This window comes from Talpa europaea (assembly GCF_964194135.1).
Source record: "Talpa europaea genome assembly, chromosome: 4".
Lineage (NCBI taxonomy): Eukaryota > Metazoa > Chordata > Mammalia > Eulipotyphla > Talpidae > Talpa > Talpa europaea.
Window position 1 is genome coordinate 67,915,682 of NC_140070.1, and position 27,480 is coordinate 67,943,161.

Genomic DNA, 27,480 nt, shown 5'->3' on the forward strand with positions numbered 1-27,480 from the left:
TCTGTGCAAACATCTTCTTCTCCCCTCCTTTCTTCTAATTATCCTGACCTTTTAGATAATTGAAGAAAAAGAAAAGAGCAAAAGTCAGAGGAATGTTACTATACAATTTCACGTAATAGTCTACAACTATTGTAATCAAGAGAGTGTGCTATTAGTAAAAACATAGAAAAATAGGCCAAAGAACAGAACAGATAATCCATGAAACAATCCACTTAAATTTAGTCAGCTGAGTTTTTACAAAAAAGTCAGAAACTATACAAGTGAGATAGTCTTTTCAACAAATGATGCAGGGACAAAGGACCAGTCACATGTCAAAATATGAGTCTGGACACAGCTCATAACTTTCACACACACAAACAAAAAAATGGATCATACACCTAAATGAAAAATTAAAAAAACTGTAGAACATATGAAATGTACATGATTGTGGGTTACAACACAAAAGACATGACTGACAAAAGAGAAAGAAATAATTGATAAGCTAGGTGGACCTAAGTGTATTTAAACTAATACTTATGTTGGGCTCCCTGGTGGTGCAGCGGGTTGAGCGCAGTGCTGTGAAGCTGTCTGCAGCCTCTGCAGCTCCAGTTTGATTACCGGCGGGCCAGGGAGATTCCCACATGGTGCAGCAGACCTCTCCTGTCAAGCCTGCTGCAACCCTCAGCAGTGTATTTCAGTCCTTCTGCCTGTCCTGTCCCTGCTTTGTTTCTAGTGAATTCTTTCACCCTCCTGCCCTCTGGCCTGTACCCCAGTGCTTGTAAAAATAAATAAATATTTAAATAAATAAATAAATGAATGAATGAATAAATAAATAAAAACTAATACTTATGTGGACATTTATGTTCACTATTTTCCAAAGACAAGACAGCACATTTCAGTTAGGTAAAAATGTACAGCTATATTCCCTTGTGAATAATAGTCACAGTTGGTCATGAAAATGCAGTGACTTAGTAGTTGAAAATGGCAATACCAATCAATAGAATTACCACAATTGCTGTTTTTTTTTTATACCATCGACCACCCTATTGAAAATGGTAATCACAGTTTTACATAGAGTTGTTTAAAATAATATTCTCTGGTGTCTTTTGAATCATTTACATGAAGATATATACTTTTTGATTTTCTGAAAATCCTAAATAATCAAAATATAATATTTGAAAGGCAGATTGGAAATAATCTACTTTATATATTTTAGTTTTGGAAAATGAAATCTAAGAAAGCATATAAATAGGAAAGTAAGGCAGATATGAAAACAAAGTTTGACTGTCAATCAGGATACTTCCTAGTGAGTTTTTAAGTAATCCTTTCATCATCAAGAATTAAAAGCAAATATTTGCATATAGAATTCTAATCTATATATTGCTAATAATAACAAGGTAACTACAAATAATAGCAATGTAGATATAAAAATAAAATGATTCGTTCTGGTCCAATCAACTATGTGAAAAATTATATAAAATATTATTATTATGGGAAAATAATTAATGAAAGGGAGGAAAAAACATGACAATCAAGTTTTTTGTCACTAAAAGCCCAACCACATAGACTTTTAATGTTAGTTTAATCAATAGTAACATTTAGGAAGACCTATATTGACTGTTTTTTCCTCAAATAAAAATACTGTTGTCCATTATTAATACAAATATTTTCTAGAAAATTATTTTCAGCCAGTTTTGTTCTGAGTACTTAACTTTCTGGGGTTAAAATAAGCAGTATAATAGGTAAAACTTTGATATACTACAATACCTATTGGTTTAATAAAATCACCAACATTCATTGTTAATAGTTAAGCAAAAAGAAAAAAATTACCTGTTGCGTTATCTTTATAGTAAGAAGATCTGTTGTTCAGATGAAGATGTAAGAACTCTGTTTTTCCCTTTGTGAAAACATGATGTTGAAGGATGTCATTTTCATACAGAAAATTATTCTGATAATCATAAAATGTGCAACTTTCATGTGTTGGAACAAGCAAAAGAACAGAGTTGAAAGAAATTATATAAAAGAAAAAAGTAAAAAGTTCCAGCTTATTAAAACAATATTATAAACCTTAAAGGAATATGGTCATTTATATAAATTGACGTGCCTTTTTATATTACTGTGAACATATTTTAAACATTATGTAACTAAATAAAATTTTATTCATATAAAATAGAAAACTATTAAAATATGGTTAACTATAAAATTTCAATTGAAAAACAAATTTTTAAAAATATTCTTTCTTCTACAAACAGAAATGTATCAATTAATCAACGTCATCTAAATTGGATGAAATCAAGGTATTTGAAAGGCAGATTGGAAATAATCTACTTTCTATATTTTATGATCTAAAATTTTGAATATGGTATTTATGCTTCAATTTTTATGATGATTGCTATAGTTGAGCATAGTCATTTAAATAACAATTTCTAAATAACATTTTCTTTAAGTTGAATGATAGGTTTAAATACAACTGATGTATTAAGTTCCACATAATGCTACCACAAAAACTTATGGATTATGCTTAACCAAAACGTCCTTTTGTGTCACTTAGCATCTTTTTTGATTCTTCTTAGAAAAGTAGCTCTATGGACACCTCGAAACCCAAGCTGTAAAGATATTGTTAAATTATGGTCAGTAATTTCCCTGTCTTATCAAACAACATATATGGAGATAAATGGACAGGGTTATCTTAAGATACATAAATGAATCAAATCAGAGAACAGAAATGCCATTCATTTCCATGGGGATACAATAGGGAACACAAACATAACCAAAAAGTTGTCTCCTGCCAAAAGCACATTTGATGCTAGATATCTGTGTCTATGTGTCCATACATGGGATATTCCAGGTCCATGGAAATAACTTATACCCATTGCTGTTCCAAAATGCTGATAGAAGCTCAAGTTAATCTGAACATATAAACAAAGAATTAGTGTAGGGGCTAATTGATAGAAAGTTTATTCTGCTATTTTAATTTTGCTGATATCACAACAGCAAAGAGGACTTGCATTAAATTTTAATATTGCTAACAGATACTACTAGATATTATTTTTCATTTGGAAATGAAAAAATCCTGTAAAAAATACTCAGTGAACCATCATATAGCATTTATTTCTCGCATAGTAAATCTCCTTAGGAAGCAATTTATAGTTTGGGAGCAATGTTTTCCTTCAACCTGATTATTAATATGCCTATTTTTATTCAAAGTTTATAGCAAATCGAAATGAGAAAAATCAAATAGTATATTTTGAGAAAGAAGAAAGCGCATATGAAACATGATACTAAGTTAGCCATTTAAAATAGTAATAGGGCCTCCTCGGTGGTGCAGTGATTGAGCGCTGGGCTGTGAAGCTGTCCAAAGCCTCTGCAGCACCAGTTCCACCCCCGGCCACTGGGCAGCGGTCTCACATGGCTCCCAGACCTCTCCTGCCATGCCTGCTGCTCCCCTCAGCAGCATACCTCCGTCCTTCTGCCTGTTATGCTCCCCACTCTGGCTCTGGTGAATTCTCTCACCCTCCCGCGCTTTTGACTGTACCCAGTGCTTGTATAAATAAATAAATAAATCTTTAAAAAAAAGAATAAAATAATAATATCAGGGTCTCCCCTGGTGGCGCAGGCAGTTGAGCACTGCACTGTGAAGTGTCAGTTCAATCCCGGCCAGCCAGTGAGGGTCCCACATGGCGCAGTAGACCTCTCCTGTCTCGCCTGCTCTTCCCCTCAGCAGTGTATTTCCTCAGTCTGCCTGTTCTGCTCCCTGCTCTGTCTCTGGTAAATCCTCTCACCCTCCTGCGCATCTGGCCTGTACCCCAGTTCTTATACAAATAAATAAATAAATAAATAAATAAAAAAATAAATAAATAATAAAATATAAAATAATAACAATATCAAATTCAGGATCATGTATTAAATAATCCAGATATTAAGTAAGATATAAACATCACTATACACTTACTTTCTAGCTAGTGAATATTAATAAACATCAGCAATATTGGACATAAATTTAAATACCACTTAAGCACCTCTGTGGTGGCTTAGAGGGTTAAATCTCAGTCCTATCATCGCCATGGCCTGAGTTTGATCCCCAGCTAGGGATCTCACCCACATAGAGTTCAGCAGACCTCTCCTGTCTTGCCCACTACATCACTAAGCAGTGTATTTTTTTTATAGCCGTTTAGTTTTTAATATGATACATCAGTTTGTTTTACAATTTACAGAAATTATTTTGTAATCATATTAACTCATATGTAAATATGCATACATATATATATATATATTTATATAGTCCTGTCTATATAAGGCCTGAAATTATTTTGATAATGTTTATTATTTTTTTAGATTGGCTTTTTTATATATGTTATTTTTTATTATTTTTTGTTTTAACATTTATCATTTTTTACATTTTTTAGACAATGTTTGCTTCCCTCCACCCCCTCAGATTGAGTCCCCATAGAATTTCCTTCCCCAAGACACCCATGAGCCATCACCACAGTCCCCTGTGCTCCTCCCTCCCTCCCTCCCACCTCTCTCCCTCCTCCTCACCTGCAGTATGTCTCTGGTTTATAATTATCTGTTTCTGCTTTGTTGTGTTTTGTACTGTTATTATTTTTTACACTGATGTCTTATTTGGTTCCCCCATATTCCTGTTATAAGTGAAACCATCCGATATTTTTCTTTTTCCTTCTGGCTTATTTCACTGAGCATAATTCCTTCTAGCTCCATCATGTTGCTGCGAATGGCATGAGTTTATCTTTTTTGATTGCTGAATAATATTCCATTGTGTACATATACCATATCTTCTTGATCCAGTCATCTATTTTGGGGCATTTGGGTTGTTTCCAGGTTTTATCTATTGTAAATAGTGCTGCTATAAACATAGGTGTACAGGTGCTCTTTTGAATCGCTGTTTTTTTTTTTTGTCCTTTGGATAAATCTCTAGTAGTGGAATTGCCAGATCATATGGTCATATGGTAGCTCCATTTTTAGAAGACTGAGGAAGATCCAGACAGCTTTCCACAATGGTTGGACCAGTTTGCACTCCCACCAGCAAAATAGGAGAGTTCGTTTTTCACCGCATCCTTGCCAACATTTGTTGTTGCTTGTTTTTTTGATATGTGCCATTCTTACTGGTGTAAAGGTGGTTATCTCAGTGTGGATTTGATTTGCATTTCCCTGATTATCAGGGATGTTAAACATTTTTTCATATGCCTGTTGGCCATTTGCATTTCCTCTTTGGAGAAATGTCTTTTGAGTTCTTCTGCCCATTTTTTGACTGGATTGTTTATTTTGTTTTTGTTGAGCCATGTGAGTTCTTTGTATATCATTGTGATCAGTCCCTTATCACTTGGATGGAGTGCAAAGATTTTTTCCCAATCAGTGGGGTGTCTCTCTGTTTTAGTTAATGTCTCTTTTGCTGTGCAGAAGTTTTCAGTTTGATGTAATCCTGGGTGTTTATCTTTGCCTTCACTATCACTGCTCTGGGTGATGAGTCTTTAAAGATGTTTCTGAGATGTATGTCTTGTAGTGTTTTACTTATATTTTCATTTATATCTTTTATAGTTTCAGGTCTTATGTCCATTTCTTTTATCCATTTTGAGTTGATTTTTGTGCACAATGAGAGGTAGTGGTCTAGTTTCATTTTTTTGCATGTGGAGGTCCAGTTTTCCCAGCACCATTTATTGAACAAACTGTCTGTGTTCCATTGCATATTTTTTGCTCCTTTGTCAAAGATTAGTTGTTCATATAAGTGTGGCTTTATTTCTGGGCTCTCTATTTGGTTCCATTGGTCTGTGTGTCTGTTTTTGTTCCAATACCAAACTGTTTTAATTATTAGGGTTTTGTAGTATAGCTTGAAGTTTGGAAGTGTGATACCTCCTTTCTTCTTTGTTTTCATCAGTAGGGTTTTGGCTATTTGTGGTTTTTTTGTGACTCCATATGAATTTCATTTGTATTTGTTCTATTTCTTTGAAGAATGTCATTGGGATTTTTATTGGATTAGCATTGAATCTGTATATTGCTTTTGGGAGGATGGCCATTTTAATAATGTTGATTCTTCCAATCCATGAGCAGGGGATGTCTTTCCATTTCTTTGTGTCTTCTTAAATTTCTTTTAACAGTGTTTTATAATTGTCTTTGTATAGGTCTTTCACCTCTTTTGTTAGGTTTATTCCTAAGCATTTGATTTTTTTTTGGTTTGAATTATAAAAGGGATGGTTTTCTTGATTTCTTCTTCCAATTGATTGTTTGTGTATAGGAAGGCTACTGATTTTTGTGTGTTGATTTTGTATCCTGCTACTTTATTGCACTGGATGATTATTTTGAGTAGTTTTTCTGTGGAGTTTTTAGGGTTCTTCATGTACATTATCATATCATCTGTAAATAATGATAGTTTTCACTTCTTCTTTCCCTATCTGGATTCCTTGTATGTCTTTCTCTTGTCTTACTGCCCTGGCTAGGACCTCTAGTACTATATTGAAGAGCAGTGGTGAGAGAGGACATCCTTGTCTTGTTCCTGATCTTAAAGGAAAGGCCTCCAACTTTTTGCCATTGAGAATAATGTTGGCAGTGGATTTGTCCTATATGGTTTTTATCATGTTAAGGTATGTTCCTTCTATCCTGAGAATTTCAAGGGCCTTCATCATAAATGGATGTTGGACTTTGTGGAATACTTTCTCAGCATCTATTGATATGATCATATGGTTTTTATATTTCCTTTTGTTGATGTGTTGGACTACACTTACCAATTTTCTTATGTTGAACCATCCTTGTGCCCCTTCATCCCACTTGATCGTGGTGTACTATCTCTTTGATGCATTGTTGGATTCTGTTGGCAAGGATTTTGCTGAGGATTTTTGCATCAGTGTTCAGTAGGGAGATAGGCCTACAATTTTCTTTTTTTGTGCTGTCTTTGTTTGGTTTTGGTATTAATGTAATGTTGGTTTCGTAGAACGTATTTGGAATATTCCTTCATTTTCAATTTTTTGAAAGAGCTTGTGTAGGATAGGTACTAATTCACTGCTGAACATTTGGGTAAAATTCATTTGTGAAGCTGTCTGGGCCTGGGCTTTTGTTTTGGGGGAGTGCTTTGATTAATGCCTCAATTTTGCTGCTTGTAATTGGTCTGTTTAGTTCTTCTTTGTCCAGCTTTGGATTATTATATCATTCTAGGAATTTGTTCATCTCTTCTAGGTTGTTGAATTTGTTTGCATATAAATGTTCATAGTAATCTCTGATTATTCTTTTGATTTCTACTGAGTCTGCTGTGATTTCTCCTCTTTAATTTATAATCCTATTCATGTGTTTTCTCCCATTTTTTTCTTTGTGAGCCTGGCTAGAGGTTTGTCTATTTTGTTTATGTTTTCAAAGAACCAACTTTTGGTTTCATTGATCTTTAGGATTTTTTTTTAATTTCCAATTTGTTTATTTCTGCTTTTATTTTTATTATTTCCTTTCTTCTACTGGCTTTAGGGTTCTTCTGTTTTTTTCTTTTTCTAGATCTTTGAGATGTGAAATTAGGTTGTTTCTTTAAGTTCTTTCTTATTTGTTGATGTGAGCCTGTATTGCTATATATTTTCCTCTTATTGTTGCTTTTGTTGCATCCCATACATTCTGGACAGTGCTGTCCTCCTTATTGTTCAACTCAAAGTATTTTTTTAATTTCTTCTTTGATCTCCTCATTAGTCCAGTAGTCTCCCAGTAGTGTGGATTTCAATCTCCATGAAGTGGGGGAGTTCCTTGTTTTCTTTTCATGATTTATTTCTAGTTTGATGCCTTTATGATCGGAGAAGATAGTTGAAATGATTTTGATCTTCATGTATCTGTTGATGTTTGTCTTGTGGCCCAGTATGTGATCGATTCTGGAGAATGAACCATGCACACTTGAGAAAAATGTGTACTGGGATTTTTTGGGGTACAGTGTCCTATAGATGTCTGTTAAATCCATGAGTTATATGTCTTTATTTAGGGCTCTTGTGCCTTTGTCTATATTTTGTCTTGTTGATCTTTCCATTGGTGAGAGTGGGGTATTGAAGTCTCCCACTATATATATATTTTCTTTAATGTCTGTTTTCAGAGCTGATAATAATTTCTAATATATTTTGGTGTCCCTTCATTTGGTGAGTATATGTTGATGAGTGTTATATCTTCCTGATTTATTGTCCCCTTGATCATAATGTAGTGTCCATCTACCTTTTTTAACTTGAAGTCGATTTCATCTGATAGAAGTATGGCTGTTCCTGCCTTCTTATTCGGCCCATTTGCTTGTAGGATTGTTTTTCAACCTTTTACTTTCAATCTATGCATATCTTTTCTGGGTAAATGTGTTTCTTGGAGAAAGCAGAAGGTTGGATTTTGTTTTTTAATCCAGCCTGCTACTGTGTGTCTTTTTATTGATGAGTTTAATCCATTTACATTTAGAGTTAATATTGATATGTTGGCATCTGTGTTTGCCATTTTGTTTGTCTTTTTTGTGATTTTATTCCTTGCTTTATTCTGTTCTTTTTGTTCATTTCTCTGTTGGTTTTGGCTTTAGGACTTCTTGTAGAATTTTTTGGAGTGGGGGTTTAGTTGTAATGAATTTCTGGAGTTTCTGTTTGTCTGGGAAGGTCCATATTTTCTCTTCGTAGAGGAAGGAGAACTTTGCAGGGTAAAGTATTCTTGGTTGGCATTTGCTGTGTTGAAGTTTGCTGAATATGTTACTCCATTCTCTTCTTGCCCGTAATGTTTCTTCAGAGAAGTCTGACGTTAACCTGATTGGTTTTCCCTTATAAGTTATCTGTTTCTTCCCCCTTGCCAGTTTCATTATTTTTTCCTTGTCTTGGACTCTATTAAGTGATTTGCTGTAGTTTTCTTTTCATTGTGGTAATTGGGAGTTCTTCTTGCTTCTTGTATGTCTATATCCCTCTTCTTTTTCATGCTTGGGAAGTTTTATTCAATTATTTCCTTGAATAATTTCTCAGTTCCTTTGTCTTTCTCCTCACCTTCTGGAATGCCTATGACTCTTACATTTCCTCTCTTCATGGAGTCTGATAATTGTCTAATAGTATCCTCACACTGCGTCATTTGCACTTCTCTCTCCTTTTCTCTTTTGGCTCTTTTTATTTCTGTATCTTTGATAGTACTGATCCGTTCTTCCATTTCATCGATTCTGTTTTCATTGCTTTTCCCAGAGTTACCTCCTCTATTAATCTTTTAATCTTCTGCATTTATTTTCTTTCCTTTCTTAAGGTCTCAAGTTCATTCTTCAGTTCAGTGATTATTTGTCTCAAATCATTTTTTTTCCTTTTCATTTTCTTTCTGCTTTTTAATCATGATGATCATTAATTCTTTATCTGATAGGTCAAGAAGTTCTTCCATGTCATTGTTGAGTTGTGGTGTCCATATTTATTTTTGTGGTGTGTTCTCCTGCAGAATTGCTTGGTTATTTATATTTTTTCTTCTCCCTGTTGTTTGCTTTCTAATTAGACTTTCTAATTAGTTCTATGCATTGGGACTTTGTGCCACTGGTGTTGGCAGGCATCTCTTTGGATTGCTCCTTTAGGGGTGTCAGACACTGTTTACCAGACTGAGACCAGCACTGGTAGGCCAAAACTCCACCAGGGTTTTAATGCTGTGTTGCTGGGCATTGTCCCTTATAGTTCCCTCTCTCTGTATTTACTCAGTTCCAACAGGGAATCAGCTAGTTGGCTATTTTGTTCTGGTCACGAGGTGGCGTCAGAGACCTAAACTTGCTGACCTGTGCTTTTTTCCAGTGGCTCTCTGAGAAACTAAGGGGGTAGGGCGGAGGGGAGCACCTCAACACAGGGGCTGTTATTGAAGCTGGGTGTTATGTCAGCTCCATGTTTACCCGGGTGCTGTGCCTGCAGCTATATGGATCCTGTGCCCTGACTTCTGCACTCTAGGTCTCAGTTCCAGGGCTATCAGATCCAAAACACTGGCTGTCAGCCTGTGCAGTGCCCGCTGCTCTCGCGTGTCCCACACCCCGGATTCTGAGCCTGGCGCTCATTTCCAGCATAGGGTCTTGCTCCATGCCTTATTTCCCTCCTTACCCCCATTTGAGCGGCCCACTATATCTCAGAGCATGAGGGTGTTTTGAGGATCTCTGGTTCCCAACTATCAAGTTGTTGGTGATTTTTTTTTTTCTGGTCACTAAGGTGGCACCAGAGATCTTTCCTAGTGTCCTTCCAAAACTGTTTTTACCCGTGGTTCAGGGGAACAGAGTGGGAGTGGCAGGGAGGGCCTCAACGGCGTGGGGATGCTGTGTCTGCCCTGTGCTCCAACATCGTGGGGATCCCACACCCCAAACTTCATGTCCCGGGTCTCAGTTCTGAAGTCCTCAGATCCAGGAAGTGGGCTGTAGCCCCAATTAAGTGTCTGCAGAAATGGAGCCTTTTGCACCCCGCTGCCATGTCCGGGTGCCTGGTTTCTGATTACTCAGTGAGGGACATTCATCTCAATAAGGGTTCCTGTGCATCTCCCCGCAAGCCTAGGTTGCAGGCGTGGGGATCTGGGCAGCCGCAATCCTCAAGCTGGGTATGTTTTTTGAGCGTGCAGCTTTTCCACACAAGCTTACCAGCTGGCCTTGGGCTATTTGTAGGTCTCCAAGGAGTCCTTATCTTCCTCTAATGGCACCTGGAGCTGTTCGCTCACCTCCTTGGTGATTCCTGCCTGGTTCTCCAAAGTTCCAGTTCACAGGGTGCTGTGCCTGAAATAGTTCTTTTCCACTCACAAACCCTCTTGATGTGTAGTTTGTTCTTATTGGTTGTTTTTGTTTGTTTGTTTGTTTTCCTCCTTTTTATTGGTCGGAGAGTGCCAACTTTGTGGGTGGGGGAGGGTAGCCAGGTTCTGACCTTTCCTCCCTTCTAGTCCTCTTTCATGGCAACTTTCTTCTTCAGGGCCTAAGCAATGTATTTTAATAAATCCACCTGTTCTGCTCCCCACTCTGTCTCTGGTGAATCCTCTCACCCAGCCCCACTGCACCACTGGCCAGTTTTCCTATGCATAAATAAATAAATCTTTAAAAATAAATAAATACCACTTAAGTAAATTATAATGTTAAAGGTACATATTTTTACATCATAAATTTCTCACTTAAAGTAGTTGACTTTTTGGTAGGTTTTTATTTTTTCATATTTCTATTTATTATTATTATTATTTTATTTTCTTACATCATTGTTCATTTTTGTATGGTATTTTATTTCTCCCTTCAGGTGTAATCCCCATAAATCTCCCATCACCACCTCCCCCATGAACAGTCACCATAGTCCGCTGTGCTCTTTATTCCCCTACTTTGACCTCCTCCCTCCCCTTTCTCTGATGGATGTCTCTGATCTATAATGTACCTGCCAGTTTTGTCTTTTTTTTCCCTCTGAACTTTTGTTCAGTTTGCCTGTATTCCATTGGTAAATGGAACAATCCAGTATTTTTTCTTTTTCATTCTGACTTACGGCAATCAGCACAATCCCTTCTGACTAGATCCAAGTTGCAGCAAATGGCATGAGTTTGAATTTTGATTGCAGATTCAATTGTATAGTTATACCACATAGTTTGATGCAGCAATCAGTTTTGGGGCATTTAAGTTGTTTCTATCTTAGCTATTATAAATAGTACTGTAATAAATATAGGTGTGCCAGTTTCCTTTCAAATTAATGTTTTTTGGTGTCCTTTGGGTAGATTCCTAGGAGTGGAATTGCTAGATCATCTGGTAACTCCATTTTTAGTAATTTGAGTGTCCTCCGCACAGCTTTCCATAATGGTGGCATCAGTTTGCATTCCTACCAGCCATGTAGGAGGGTTAATTTTTTGCCATAGCATTTGTTGTTATCAGTTATTTTAATATGAGTCATTCTCACTGGAGTGATGTGGTATCTCATTGAAGTTTTAATATGTATTTCCATGATTGTAAGTGATGGTGAGCATTTTTCAATATTCTTGTGGGTCATTTGCATGTCTTTTTAGCTATTCTCACCATTTTTTGATGGTTTGCTTTAGTTTTGTTGAGTCATGCAAGCTCTTTGTAGCTCTTTGAAATCAGTCCTTTGTCAATTACATGGTGTGCAAATATTTTCTCCCAATCAGTAGGGTATCTCTTCGTTTTGGTTATTGTTTCTTTTCCTATCCAGAAGCTTTTTTTTTGTTTGATGTAGTCCCAGCTGTTTATCTCTTCATCCATTTTATTTTCTTTTAGAGATGAGTCCTCAAAGATGTTTGTAAGTGCATGTCATGAATTATTTTGTCTATTTTGTCTATGTTTCTTTCCATATATTTTATGGTTTCAGGCCTTATATTTAGGTCTTTCATCCATTTTAAGTTGGTTTGTGTGTGGTGTGAGGTAGTAATCTAGTTTCAATCTTTTGCAAGTAGCAGTCCAGTTTTCCCAGCACCATTTTTTTGAAAAGACTATTCTTGTTTCATTGCATATTCTTTGCTCATTTGTCATAGAATAGTCAACCATATATATGTGGTTTTATTTCTGGTTTTTCATTTTGATTCCATTGTTCTGTGTTTTTGTGTTAGTCCACTGCCATGCTGTTTTAATTATTATGGCTTTGTAGTATTGTTTGAAGGTTGAGCATGTGATACATTCATTCTTTTTAGTCAGAAGAGCTTTGGCTATGTGAATTTTGTTTGTTTGTTTTTGTGGGGTTTTTTGCTTCTTTTTTTTTTGTGGTTCCATAAGCATCAAAAGGGAATTGCAAAAAGCTTACCTTTGTTGACTATCTGCAACAGGTAATTCAACTTTGTAAGGCACGATGTTTCTGGCTTCTTCAATTTCTTCTTCATAAGTCTTATTAAATAAATGTATGTTGTATAATATTAATGTTCAATAAAATTATATATTAACCAACTAATGTGTATGTAATATTAAGTGAATTTACTTTCAATAAATAATGAATTCTTTAAATACACACTCTAGAACAAGAGTTATAGGAAATGTAAATTCAAAAATGCATTTGTTCATGGCATTTGCTGTTATTAGTTACTTTTTCACTACTCTGACACCCAGAACCAACAATTACAACTTATGTCCTATTATGCAACTATTAAGTGGCAAAATACTGGTGACTAAAATATTTTTAATTCTTTGGTCAAAATAGCATAAGCATCTTCTATGCATTGACGTTTTCATGAAGAACACACACATATGTACATACAAAAAGCAGATGTTGCTGACCTTAAGAAGAGTGCAGCATTTAAAGTGATATTTTCTCCATTCTATTATATTTCTGTCTTAATCACAGTAAGATCAATGATAAGTGATATGTTCAGAAATTAAATTGCTAGAAAGTCAGAAATATACTGAGTTTGTCACAACTTTATTAAACATATTGGCTCTAGCTCTAGCTGTTTTACTTGTCTTTTAGAGCTTCATATTCAAGTTATTATTTTACTAAAACCCTTTAATTTCAATGATATTCTTTAAATAGAAATTAAGTGACATCCAAAGACCTTACCGTATACAAATTTTATTAAATACAAGACTAGAATTTGTTTAAAAACCTGCTAACACAAAGATTAAGTGAAACAAACTACATTTCTATAAGCTGAAAGAATGAAATGTCTTCTCATCTTCAATGCCTCTAAATAAAATAACATAATAGTAATTCTGCTCACAAATCTACTCTACATTAAAGAATAATAGTTTAAGTCTATCCATATACTAAAATTAAAACACTAAAGTCTCCTACTGAACCTAAATTAAGCATGAAATTATGAAAAAACCCTGCTGAAAGTAATATGTAGTTGCAACTATATGTTATTAATTTCCTGACTGCTGAGTAATATGAGTGATCATTAGGCACTTACATCATGCAGCTCTACTATTTTTAGAGTTGGTTCAGATCTCTCTATTTTTAATTCTTCTGGAGGCAGAAAAAGAGCTTGGTGTTGCACTCTGATCTCTTCAACTAGGAAATAGATTAATAAATAATATCAAGAATCTACCTTACCTAAAAACTTTCCATCTTCAAATAACATAACCAACAAATAATTTTATTTTCTATGCATTCCATTCCATGACATAAATATTGCCATTGTTCAAAGTTCAAGTGAAATACACATTTTCTATTTAGAATATTTCTATTTAGACTATTTTTTAAAATATTCAGTTTTTAGGTGAAACTTTAATGTAAAGTAAATCTAGGTAATGTTTAAGAAGACTCTTCAGGATTATAACTTGGAGATAAGCTAGTACATAGTCCACAGTTGAGAATGATGCTGCTAAGAAACCTTAAAGCAGATGTTTATTAATATTTAGTGCATATCATTTGAAATAATAAATTTAAAAGTATCTAATGAAGACAACTAACCATCACTATGTTCATCATTTTCATTCTGAGAACACTGTATCTCACTAATGGCTTTACATGGAGTTAAGAAGGTGTCTGGTAGCATATTCCGAAGCTGTTCTGGTGAAGTTCTAAAATGTATGAAAAAATAATTAAAGATGTTAAAATGCTTTATCTGTACATTTTACATACACAATCTTGATTTATTTCACAAATTAGTGAGCCTACAAAATTTATGATGAAACTATAGATTTGCCTTTGGTTTACAAAGAAAAATATGATCTTATAAGAGAATCTTAACATACTAAACTAATACTCCAAATCAGGTTAATACCACATAAGACTTTTCAATTGCATAACCTACTGCTTTTTGTTTAAAATAAAAATCAAAGTAATGTCAGTGTTTTTACACAAACCACATGGAGTACCTGACATATATCATATTATTTAAAAACTAATTCATGAATGGGTGTTATATTTCACAGTCTTAGCATTATGAATTTATGAGTTCTAAGGCAACCTGCAGAAATTTTCTGAACTTTCACCAAGTCAGCAGGATTAGAATACAGGTTCCCACAATAAGAATGCAAGATGTTCTGGCTGTGACATCTATCACTCAATTAACAATGGCATTTAATGTGGTCTATCTCATATAAAAGGAAATAAAGCCCCAAAATTTTCAGAGGTCAGGAATGTGCATTTGGTTACAGAGTATATTTCCAGATTATTTATGAGGGGGTCATTTTAATTTTTAACCAAGAACATAATAATACCCATATAGCCCTATAGAATATGCAAGTTCATATAATTTTCATCTAAAGTAAGAACATTCTTAATTATATTAATAGATAACATGGACACAAAACTTAAATTGTACCAGGCTCTTTTGTAACTAATTTGGGTACATTATATTTTAATAAGTATATTAAATAAGTTCTAATACATCTTAATTTTATAGGTGAAGGAATTGAGACACAAAGAACTGAACTGACTTTCAGGTAATAAATGAATAATTTGAACCCAATCATTTTGCCTCCCAAGTCTGTGTACTTGACCATTAGCACTATTATCTCTCTAGCAATTTTTAAAGATACACAAATTTGATAATCTCTAGACATCCTATGACTATGTACATTTCCCAATATATGTATTGTATAGATTACAATACTACACAATATTTATATATACATTTTCATCTTTGTTTCTTCACAAATTATTTCTTCATGAAGCGAAAACTAATTTTATGACTAAAGCCCAGAATCAAAGACATATAGATAATGGAATAGTGGAGGTGAAGGGGCCCCATAGACTGCTTTCTAAACACATTAGAGGTGAGAAATCATGGACAAAAGAAGAGTGATTTGCCCGAGAATAAACAAAAACTAGTTAGTCAATCAAGACTATGTTCTACATATCAGGAACTGGCAAAAAAGATGTGTTAAAAGATTTTGATACCTAAATAAAGGATGAAAATCTTTTTTAGAATTTATTTAGAATAGATCACTATAATAATCTATGGACTAGGTTATTGAGTATCATAAATTCACTTGGGAAACCTCATGATGAGTGATTCTAAATCTATTCTATGAATCAATGTTAGGTTCTTTGCATCAGAATCAACAGGAAAAATGGGTCTGCAATGAAGAATTTCATATCCACCCTTAAAAACACTAACTTTCAGGTCTGCTTATGTTTGGTGTAGAATCAGTATTCTAGAAACTTGCCCCAGGTGCTTCTGCTAGAATTAAGAACTACATGTAATAGAAAGAGTAGGAAAATTGGAGTGAGAATGCCAGCTAATTGCTAACACTCACCCTTAAAAATATTCTAAATCCAAATCTTACATGGTTGTACATAAAGTCTCCCTAGCATTGAAAAAAGCCATTGTGGGAAATGCTATTAACATCTATCAATATTTACATATCAGTTATAGGTAAAAATACAAAAAAAAAATCCTATCCAAATCAGAAAATAAATATGAAAACAAAATGCAGTAGACATATACTTACATGACAATTATAATCAATAATAAACTCTAAATTATGATTATGTCTATCAATATCGGAAACTTTTTTGAAGCACAGCATGGGAAATGTAGCACAAACTGATGAAATGCAAATAGATTACACTACAATAATGCATATTTTTAAGAAATAAAGCATTAACTCAACATAATGATTACTGTTTAAAAATAACTGTGCAAATACAATCCTGGGAATATGTTCATTAACTGTTGTTCTCTCCTGAGGAAAGTTGGCACATTCACTATTTAGCATAGTTTAGGACTTCATGTGCCAATGAATAAAGCTTCTTGAATATGTGCAAGTACAAATAATGGTGGCCATTTGATAAAAAAAAATGCTTCTTTAATTGAATAGGGAATTCAATATAAAAATATTGAAAGGTGGCCACTAAAAAAGACAAGTAATCTTGGAATTTTACATTTGAATACATATTCCTAAACTAAAAAGAGATTATCAACTGGTGCATACTAGAGAGTTCCATACCTGAAGGACTGTTTAGAATGTCCTTTAAAAGAGATATAGACAATGTGGATAGTAGTTACACAGGAACAATCAGAACAGTACATGAATGAACTAACAATCTGCCACATAAATCGCAATGGGATGCAATTACACACCTTTTTATAATAACCACCAAAAGGAAAAAAAGCCTGAAAAATACCATATACAATGATATAGAGCACAAGGAACACTCATGTGTTGCTAAAAGGAATAACAGATAGTGCAATCATTTTGGAAAAGAGTTTGGCAGTTTCTCATAAGACAAATGCATATTTACTATACAACTTAACCACTGCACTGGTTTTTACCCAAGGAATACCCACTGTATTTACCCAAGGAATTAAACATATATTCAAATAAAGCCTATATTAAAATGCATTTAAAAACTTAGTCATAATTTCCCCAAATTGGAAATCAGTTGGATAAATCTCAACAGACAACTGTGTCTCATAAATCATGATGATGAAATACACTCACAGGAAAAAGGAACAGCTCTTCAGTCATTTAAGAATATAGATGAACCTTAAATCCATTTTTGCTAAATGAAGAACTACAAAAGGTACATACTGTATGATTTTATTTACTGATATTCAGAAAAAGGCAAATTTGTAAGGATGGAAATGAAGCAATGGTGTAGGTTATCTTTTCCTTCCCTTTCAGTATTTGCTATTTTTCAGAAATAAAGCATTTACTCAAGATAATAATTACTGTTAAAAATTAACTATGTAATATTTAAGACAGGGAGCCCTGCCTCTAGACCTCACCAAAGCTGTGTGGAACTGAGAAAGGGCTGACCACACAGTCAGAGGTGAGCTGAAATCTTGCACAACCAGGCCCTGCCACTGGCTGCCACTTGGAGCCCAGAGGGGGATCCAGTGATTGGGAACCCAGGGGGTGATCCTGCCATCACCATCACAGACCAAGGGCACCGGGAAGTGCCTCCCAGTAGTGCTATATGTAAGATATGGAGCTTTGCCTCTGGACATCACCAAAAATGTGTGGAACTGAGAAAGGACTGTCCCCACAGTCAGAGGTGAGCTGAAAACCCACACAAGCCAGGTCCTGAGACTGGCTACCAGTACAGGGGCCGAAAGGGGGATCCAGCCACTAATGGGGCAGTCTGAGGGAGCAGGGAAGTGCCTCCCAGACAAACCATCCTTAAGACTGGGAGCTTTGAGTCTGGACCTCACCAAAACTGTGTGGAACTGAGAAAGGGCTATTGCACAGTCAGAGATGAGCCAAAAATCATGCACAAGCCAGGCCCCATGCCTGGTCTTGAGTCAAAACTTAGAAGGGCATCCAGCGATTAGGTGCCCGGGGTGATCCAGCCACCACCAGGGCAGTCTGAGGGACCTCAAGACCTACCTCTGGTATTAAATAAATACAGAGAGAGTGGGTTTCCAGGGACAGCGGCCATCAACATATCGTTAGCACCACTGCCCTACTGGAATTTTGGCATAATAGTATTGGACATGATTGGGCCACCAGTTTCTGACATCCCAGAAGGAGCACACCAAAGAGATGCCAGCCAGTACCAATGACACAGTGTCCCAAGGATTAGGACAAATTAGAAAACAAGCAGCAGGGAGAAGAAAAACTACAAGCAACCAAGCAATTCCTGATGGAAAAGACACACCACAAAAAGAAAATCAACCACCAGATTGCAACAACAGTGACTTGGAAGAACTTCTGAGCCTTCCAGATAGAGAATTTAAAATTGCCATGATTAAAAATATGAAAGAAGTCATAAAGGAAAACAATGATAAGGGGAAAATAATCAATGATGAGAAGAATGAAATGGAGTCCCTAAAAAGGGAAGTGAAAGAAATGCAGGAGATAAAAGGATTAATGGAGGAGCTAAAGAATTCTGGGAAAAGCAGTGAAAGCAGGATAGATGAAATGGAAGAATGAATAAGTACTCTCAAAGACACAGAAATAAAAAGAAACAAAACAGAAGAGGAAAGAGAAATACAAAGGAAAAAGAATGAAAAAAGACTTTGGGAACTATCGGACTCCATGAGGAAAGGAAATTCCTATAAGAATTATAGGAATCCCAGAAGGAGGGGAGAGAGATATAGGAACAGAGAAAATATTCAAGGAGATAATCGAAGAGAACTTCCCAAGCATAAAGAAGGAACATAGACTTACAAGAAGCAAGAACAACAAACTTCCATGATAAAAGGGAAAATGCAGTAAGACACATAATAGCAAAGCTCCCAAGAATCCAAGACAAGGAAAAAATAATGAAAGTTGACAAGAAGGAAGAAACAGGTAACATTCAAAGGAAAACCAATTGGGCTGACATCAGATTTCTCTGAAGAAACACTACGGGCAAGGAGAGAGTGGAGGGACATAGTTAATAAACTCCAAGACAACAAATGCCAACCAAGAATACTTTATCGCACAAAGCTTTCCTTCCTCTATGAAGAAAGAATAAGGACCTTTCCAGACAAACAGAAACTCCAGAATTTCATTACGACTAAACTCCCACTCCAAAAAAATACTACAAGGAGTCCTAAAGTCGGATACAACAAAGGGGTGAATAAGAACAAAACAATACAAAAAATTAAAACCACAGTAAAGACAAACAAAATGGCAAATACAGACACTAATGTATCAATATAACTCTAAATGCAAACGGACTAAACTCCTCAATAAAAAGACAAAGAGTTGCAGGCTGGATTAAGAAACAAAACCCAAACTTCTGCTGCCTCCAAAACACATTTAACTAAAAAAAATAAAAATAGACTCAAAGTAAAAGTATGAAAACAATCCTACAAGCAAATGGACCAAAAAAGAAGTCAGGAACAGCTATACTTATATAAGATAAAACAGATTTCAAATGCTAAAAAGGTAAAAAGAGACCCTGATGGTCACTACATTATGATGAAGGTGACAATATTTTGAGAAGAAATAACACTCATTAACATGTACTCATCAAATAAAGGAACACCAAAATATATCAGAAAACTATTACCATCTCTGAAAACAGACGTCAGAGAAAATGCATACGTACAAGGAGACTTCAACACACCACTATCAACAATGGATAGATCAATGAGACAAAAAATAAGTAAGGACACTAAATCTCTAAATAAGGATCTAGACCTCATGGGTTTAGCAGACATATATAGAACACTATACCCAAAAAAATCTGAGTATACATTTTTCTCAAGTGCACACAGATCATTCTCCAGGTTCAATCACATACTGGGCCACAAGACAAACATCAACAGATACAACAAGATTGAAATCATACCAGCCATCTTCTCTGACCATGAAGGCATAAAACTAGAAATAAACCATAAAAAGAAGGCAAGGAACCCTCCCACCTCATGGAGAATGAAACGCACACTACTGGAAGATCACTGGACTAAGGAGGAGATCAAAGATGAAATTAAAAAATACTTTAATTTGAATGACAAGGAGGACACAAATTTCCTAAGTGTATGGGATGCAGCAAGAGCTGCATATATAACTATACAAGCTCATATCAAGAAACAAGAAAAAAACTCAAAGAAACAACCTAATCTCACATCTCAAAGAACTAGAAAAAGAACACCAAAAAACCCTAAAACCAGTAGAAGAAAGAAGAAAGGAAATAATAAAATCAAAGCAGAAATAAATGAAATAGAAATTAAAAAAAAAAAATCCAAAAGATCAATGAAACCAAAAGTTGGTTTTTGGGAAAAAAAAAAAAGACAAACCCCTAACCAGGCTCACAAAGGAAAAATGGGAGAAAGCACAAATAAATAGAATCACAAAGAAACCAGAGAAATCACAACAGACACAGCAGAAATCAAAAGAATAATCAGAAACTACTATGAACAGTTATATGCAAACAAGCTCAACAATCTAGAAGATATGGACAAATTCCTACAACTCTACAATCACCCAAAGCAAGATAAAGAAGAAATAGTACACCTAACCAGCCCAATTAAAAGCAGTGACATTGAAATGGTAATCAAAACCCTTCCCAAAAACAAAAGACCAGGACCAGATGGATTTACAAATAAATTCTACCACACATTCAGAAATGAAATAGTGCCTATCCTCACAAACTTTTCAAAAAATTGAGAAGGAAGGGATAATACCAAACACATTCTATGAAGTCAACATTATACTAATACCAAAACTGAGCAAGGACAACACATAAAAAGAAAACTACAGGCCAATCTCTCTAATGAACACTGAGGCAGAAATCCTCAATAAAATTTTAGCTAACAGAATCCAACAAGGTATTCATAAGATAATTCACAACGACCAAGTAGGATTTATTCCAGGGACACGAGGATGGTTCAACATCCGAGAATCAATCAATATAGTCCAACACATCAACAAAAATAAATGTAAAAAACCATATGATAATATCAATAGATGCTGAGAATGCTTTCGACAAAGTACAACACTCATTTATGATAAAGGCCCTTGAAATTCTTGAAATACAAAGAATATACCTCAACATGACAAAGGCCATATATGACAAGCCCATAGTCAATATCATTCTCAATGGTGAAAAGTTGAAACCATTTCCATTAAGATCTGGAACAAGACAAGGATTTCCACTCTCACCACTGCTATTCAATATAATACTGGAAGTCCTAGCCGGAGCAATAAAACAAGAGAAAGACATACAAGAAATCCAAATAGGGAAGGAAAAAGTAAAACTATCACTATTCACAGATGATATGATAAAATATATAGAGAACCCCAAAAACTCCACAGAAAAGCTAATCAAACTAATCATTCAGTTAAGTAAAGTAGCAGGATATAAAATCAATGCACAAAAATCAGTAGCTTTCCTATACACAAAAAATAAATCTGAAAAAGAAGAAATCAAGAAAACCATCCCTTTTATTATTGAAACAAAAAAAAAAATCAAATACTTGGGAATAAACCTTACAAAAAAGGTAAAGGGCCTATATAAATAAAATTATAAAACACTGTTAAAAGAAATACAAGAAGGCACAAAGAAATGGAAAGACATCCCCTGGTCATGGATTGGAAGAATTAATATTATCAAAATGGTGATCCTATTGAAAGCAATTTACAAATTTAATGCTATTCCAAAAAAAGTTCAATGACATTCTTCAAAGAAATAGAACAAATATTGATGAAATGCATATGAAGCCACCAAAATCCCCAAATAGCCAAAGGTTTCTTGAAAAAACAAAAGAGAAGAGAATGGAGGTATCACACTCACAGACTTCAAGCTATACTACAAAGCCATAATAATCAAAACTGCATGGTGGGCCTCCCTGGTGGTGCAGTGGGTTGAATACTGTGCTGTGAAGCTGTCCACAACCTCCACAGCACCAGTTCAATTCCCTGCCAGCCAGGGAGAATCCCACATGCAAAGACAGACCTCTCCTGTCTCACCTGCTGTTCCCTTCAGCAGTGCCTTCAGTCTGTCTACCTGTTCTGCTCCCTGCTCTATCTGTGGTGAATCCTTTTACCCTCCTGCTACTCTGGCCTGTACCCCAGCTCTTGTATAAATAAAAAAAAGCAAAAGCAAAACTACATGGTATTGGAACAAGAACAGACACACAGACCAATGGGACCAAATAGAAAATCCAGAAATAAACCCACAGATTTACAGTCAACTAATCTTTGACAAAGGAGCAAAGAATATGCACTGGAACAAAGAAAGTTTGTTCAATAAATGGTGCTGGGAAAACTGGGTCACTACATGGAAAAGAATGAAGCTTGACTACTACCTCACACCATGCACAAAAAACAACTCAAAATGGATTAAAGAACTAGACATAAGACCTGAAACCATAAAATACATAGAAGGAAATATAGGCAAAACACTACATGACATAAACCTCAGTAAAATCTTTAAAGACGCATCACCCAAAGCAGTGATAGTGAAGGCAAAGATAAACAGTTGGGACTACTGTTTAATTAAAAGAGCTCAAATTAAAGAGCTTCTGTACAGCAAAAGAAACAGTAACCAAAACAGAGATACACCCCTTGTGTTGGGAGAAAATACAATACAGCCCTTGCATTGTATTGGGAGAAAAATTTTGCACACAATACTAATGATAAAGGACTGATCACAAAAATCTAAAATTAACTGGTAAGATTCAATAAAAACAAAGTAAACACCCAGTCAAAAAATGGGCAGAAGAGCTAAAAAGAAACTTCTCTGAAGAGGAAATGCAAATGGCCAACAGACATATGAAAAAATGTTCAACATCACTTGTAATCAGGGAAATGCAAATCAAAACTACCATGAGATACCATCTCACACCAGTGAGAACGGCACATATTAAAAAAAAACTAGCAACAACAAATGTTGGCGAGGGTGTGGAGAAAAAGGAACTCTTCTGCACTGTTGGTGGGAGTGCAAACTGGTCCAACCACTATGGAGAGCTGTGTGGAGATTTCTGGACCTACTAAACATAGAGCTTCCATATGATCCAGCAATTCCACTCCTAGGTATTTACCCAAAGGACACAGAAACATTAATTCAAAATGGCACCTGCACCCCTATTTTTAGAGCAGCACTATTTACAATAGCTAAGCTATGGAAACAACACAAATGCCCAAAAATAGATGACTGGATCAAGAAGATGTGGGACATATGCTCAATAGGATATTACTCAACAATCAAAAAAGATAAACTCATGCAATTTGCAGCAACATGGATGGAGCAGGAAGGGATCATGCTCAGTGAAATAAACCAGAAAGAAAAAGAAAAATACCGGATGGTCTCACTCACAGCAAGAATTTAGAAAACCGAAATAAGGGACCAGGAAAAAGACAAATTATAATCAAAATCAACAAGCAATTATAAACTAAAGACACACTATGGGGGTCGGGGCACAAAGGGAGTAGGATCAAAACAAGGGTAGTGGGACAAAGAAAGAATACTAAAACTAGAAAGGGGAAGAAAACAATGATGTACAAAGGTACCATGATTGTACTATATCAGATTTTTCTAATGAAGTAGAATACCCAAGATGAAAATGTATACATTGTACAAAAATGAAAAATGATGTGAAAATATATATAAAATAAAAAAGGGGAAAATTAATTATGTAAATAAAATCCTGGGAATATGTTCACTAACTATTTTTCTCTATTCAGGAACTTTGGCATATACAGTATTTAGCATAGCTCAGGACTTCACGTGCCCATGAATAAAGCTTCTTCAATGTGTCAGTGTTTGCCGTTGGTTGGACAAGGAGGATTAAGTACAAAGAGGAAACATGAAGAAATTCAAATTCAAATGTTGAAATCCTAATACCCAACATGATAATATTTGGAAGTGGAAACTGTGAAAGGTCATTAGACCGAGAGGCACAGCAAACACAATGGGATTTCTGCTTTTATGAAAGGAAGTCCAGAGAGTCATGTGAAGACACAGACAAAAGACAACACCTATAAACCAGGAAGCAAGCTGACCAAAACTTCCTAGTCTTCAAAATTTTGAGAAACAAATGTCTGTGGTCTTTAATACACCCAATCTAGGATATTTTTAAAACAGCCTGAATGAACCAAGACATTCATTATGAAGAGAAGAGTGAGTTTACAAGGGAGAAAGTTGATAAGCACATTAACCATATGAGCATCCAAAGTGACTATCCTGCCCGCTTTGGGGAGGGACCCAGGGCACAGAGAACTTCTGTGAGACCCTGTCTACTCCTGCTTAGGCCAGCAAAAGTCTCAAAACTTCTATGAGACACCACTAGTACCCACACAGATAACTGCAGCTCCGGACCAGTGTTAGGGATGGTGCCTGAGCGCCAGATTCTCAAGACATCCCACCAGCCCCAGTTCAGACCAGCAGAGGCCTTGCAACCTCCTTGCCAGTGCAACCCAGACTAGAAGAAGTTCCATGGCCTTCTACAGCACCCTGCGTGTACACGCCCAGACCTACAGAAACTGTGGGACTTTCGACAAGATCCTAGCCAGCAACTGCAGACTGGTGAGACCCTGGAACTGCATCAGGGAGTGAGGCAGAGAGATGAAAGTCCTCATGACCTCCTGTGAGATCCTACAAGTGGTCTGCCCAGATAGGTGAAAACCATGATCAGTGAGTGAGGAGGAGTCAAGCCAAGAGGAAACCCCACATACAACAACTGGTTTCCAAAGCTATTAATGGGCTAAACAAAATATGACAACATAAATCTCCAAGAGAATAGTACAACACAGAGAAAACAAATCTCCAGAACTGCAAGTCATAGACATGGAATCTATGTTCTCCCTCTCAGGTAGAGTTTACAATTGCAATAATAAAATAAGTCAATGGTAGTAGAACATTTAGAAAGAACAAATGAATGTCCTTAGAATTGAAATCAATGAAGACAGAATATGAAGCTCTAAATAAGATAAAAAATGGAGTTTCAGGATTTAAAAAATATACAGGTAAAAAAACTCAGGAGAAATTCAAAGAAGTAGAATAAATCACGTGGAACAATGAGTCAGTATAATTAAAGATGCAAATGTACAAAGAACCAGGATAGAGAAAGAGAGAAACAAAATGAAAATAAAGAAGAAACACTCCAAGAACGAGCTGACTCTGTAAGAAAAGACAAAATAAGAATAATGGGAATATGAGATGGGGAGGAGAGAAAGGAACAGTAAATGGATTCAAAGAAAAAATGAAAAAAAAAATTCCTGAAGCTAGAGAAGGGAATAAACGTACAAATATGGAGAGCTAAGTTAATCTGGCATACTTAGAAAAAGTGAGATTGACACCAAGACATTTAGTAGTAAAATTTCTAAAAATTTAGAACAAAGAAAGAATACTAAAACTAGCAAAGGGGAAGAAAACCATTATGTACAAAGATGCCATGAACATACTATATCAGCTTTTTCTGAAGAAACACTATAAGTGAGAAATAAATAGAATGGCATCTTCCAAATACAGAAAGAGAAATACTGATAGTCAAGAATATGCTACCATGCAAGACTATTCTTCACATTTGAGGGCTTAATAAAGGCATTGTCCAACATAGAAAGGCTCAAGAAATTTGCAAACACTAAACTGCTCCTCCCAGAATTATTGAAAGGAACTTACACATTGAAACAGAAAAGAGGAACATATGCCAAAAATAAATAAGGAAACAGATTGACCCACAAAAATTAAGAATAGAGTGCAGCAATAGAAAATCACTATCAATAATAACTTTAAATGTAAATGCACTGGAAACAGAACCCAAACTTCTGCTTTTGCCACTAAACATACCTAAACATCAAAGACAAATGTAGGTTCAAAGTAAATGGTTGGAAAACAATCCTCCCCGCAAATCAGCTCCTACTGAAGGCAGGGACAGCCATGTTTACATCAAACAAAAATATATTTCCAGATAAAGTAGCTAAGAGCCAAGGGACACTATGTAATGATTTAGGGAATGATACATCATGAACACATAAAAACTCAACAATGTATATGCAGGAAATGAAGAAGCAACAAAATGCATTAGGCAATTACTATCAACTCTGAAAGCAAACATTGGGGAAAACACATTTTTATTAGGAAACTTCAATATCCCACTCTCACCAATGGACAGATAAATTAGACAGAAAATAAGCAAGGATACAATAGCTTTAAATAAAGAAATAGACTTCATAGATATACAGGATATGGCATCCTGAAAAAGCGGTATTACACATTTTTCTCAAGCATACTAGGGATATTCTCCAAAATTGACCACATTCTAGGACACAAAACAAATATCTAAGATTTCACAAAGATTGAAATCATACCCAACATCTTCTCAGATCATAATTGCATCAAACTATTAATCAACTATCACAAGGAAAGCAGGGAGATCTATTAATACATGGAGACTGAACATCAATACTGAAAGAACACTGGGTTAATAAGGAAATTGAAGAATAAATTGAAAGATAGCTCAAAACAAATGAAACTGAGCACACAAAACCATTCACAACTTATGGGATGTAGCAAAACCAGAACCAAGAGGGAAATAATATATAGCAATAGAGGCCCACTGCAACAAGAAAGAGTTCAAATAAACAACAAGAAAGAGTTCAAATAAACAATTTCTCTCTCTACTAGATGAATTATAAAAACAAGAACAAGCAAATTCACAAGCCAGTGGAAGAACAGAAATAATAAAAATAAAATCAGAAGTAAATTAAATAGTGATTCAATACATAGTCCAAAAGATCCATGAAATCCAAAGCTGGTTCTTTGAAAAAAAAAAAAAAGGACAAACTTCTAGCAAGGCTGGAAACAGGAAAATAAAGGAGATATTGGAAATAAATATAATAAAAAACAAAAGAACAGAAATCATAACAGATGCTGCAGTACTTCATAGGCTAATTAGATACCACTATGAGCATTAATATGCTGAAAAATTCAATAATTTAGAAGAGACAGACAAATTCTTAGAATTATACAATCATCTGAGACTGAATAGGGAAGAAATTCAAACCCTGAACAAACCAATCACAAGCAAGAAAATTAAAACAGTAATCAAAACTTTCCCAAAAAACAAATGAATGTCTGGGACCAGATGGCTTCACAAGTAACTTCCACAAAATTTAAAAAGAAGGAATACTACTAAATACATTTCATGAAGTCAACATTACACAATACTAAAATCAAAGTCAACACACAAAAAAGAAAACTACAGAACAATCTCCCATATCAACACAAATATAAAAATATTCAATTCTTAACACACTGAAATAATGCATCAAAAGAATTATAC

At 35.2% G+C, this 27,480-nt stretch overlaps 1 protein-coding gene across 1 annotated transcript in view; it reads right to left on the reverse strand.

Moving 5' to 3' along the window:
* ZBBX (zinc finger B-box domain containing) overlaps window positions 1-27,480 on the reverse strand; it is a gene marked incomplete at both ends in the record, with an annotated part of 181,663 nt that overhangs the window by 57,472 nt on the left and 96,711 nt on the right. The window contains 4 exons of the mRNA XM_084232624.1: window positions 1,810-1,949; window positions 12,681-12,760; window positions 13,780-13,880; window positions 14,283-14,392. Coding sequence (XP_084088750.1) covers window positions 1,810-1,949; window positions 12,681-12,760; window positions 13,780-13,880; window positions 14,283-14,392 — 431 coding nt within the window. The remainder of the gene's footprint in view (window positions 1-1,809; window positions 1,950-12,680; window positions 12,761-13,779; window positions 13,881-14,282; window positions 14,393-27,480) is intronic.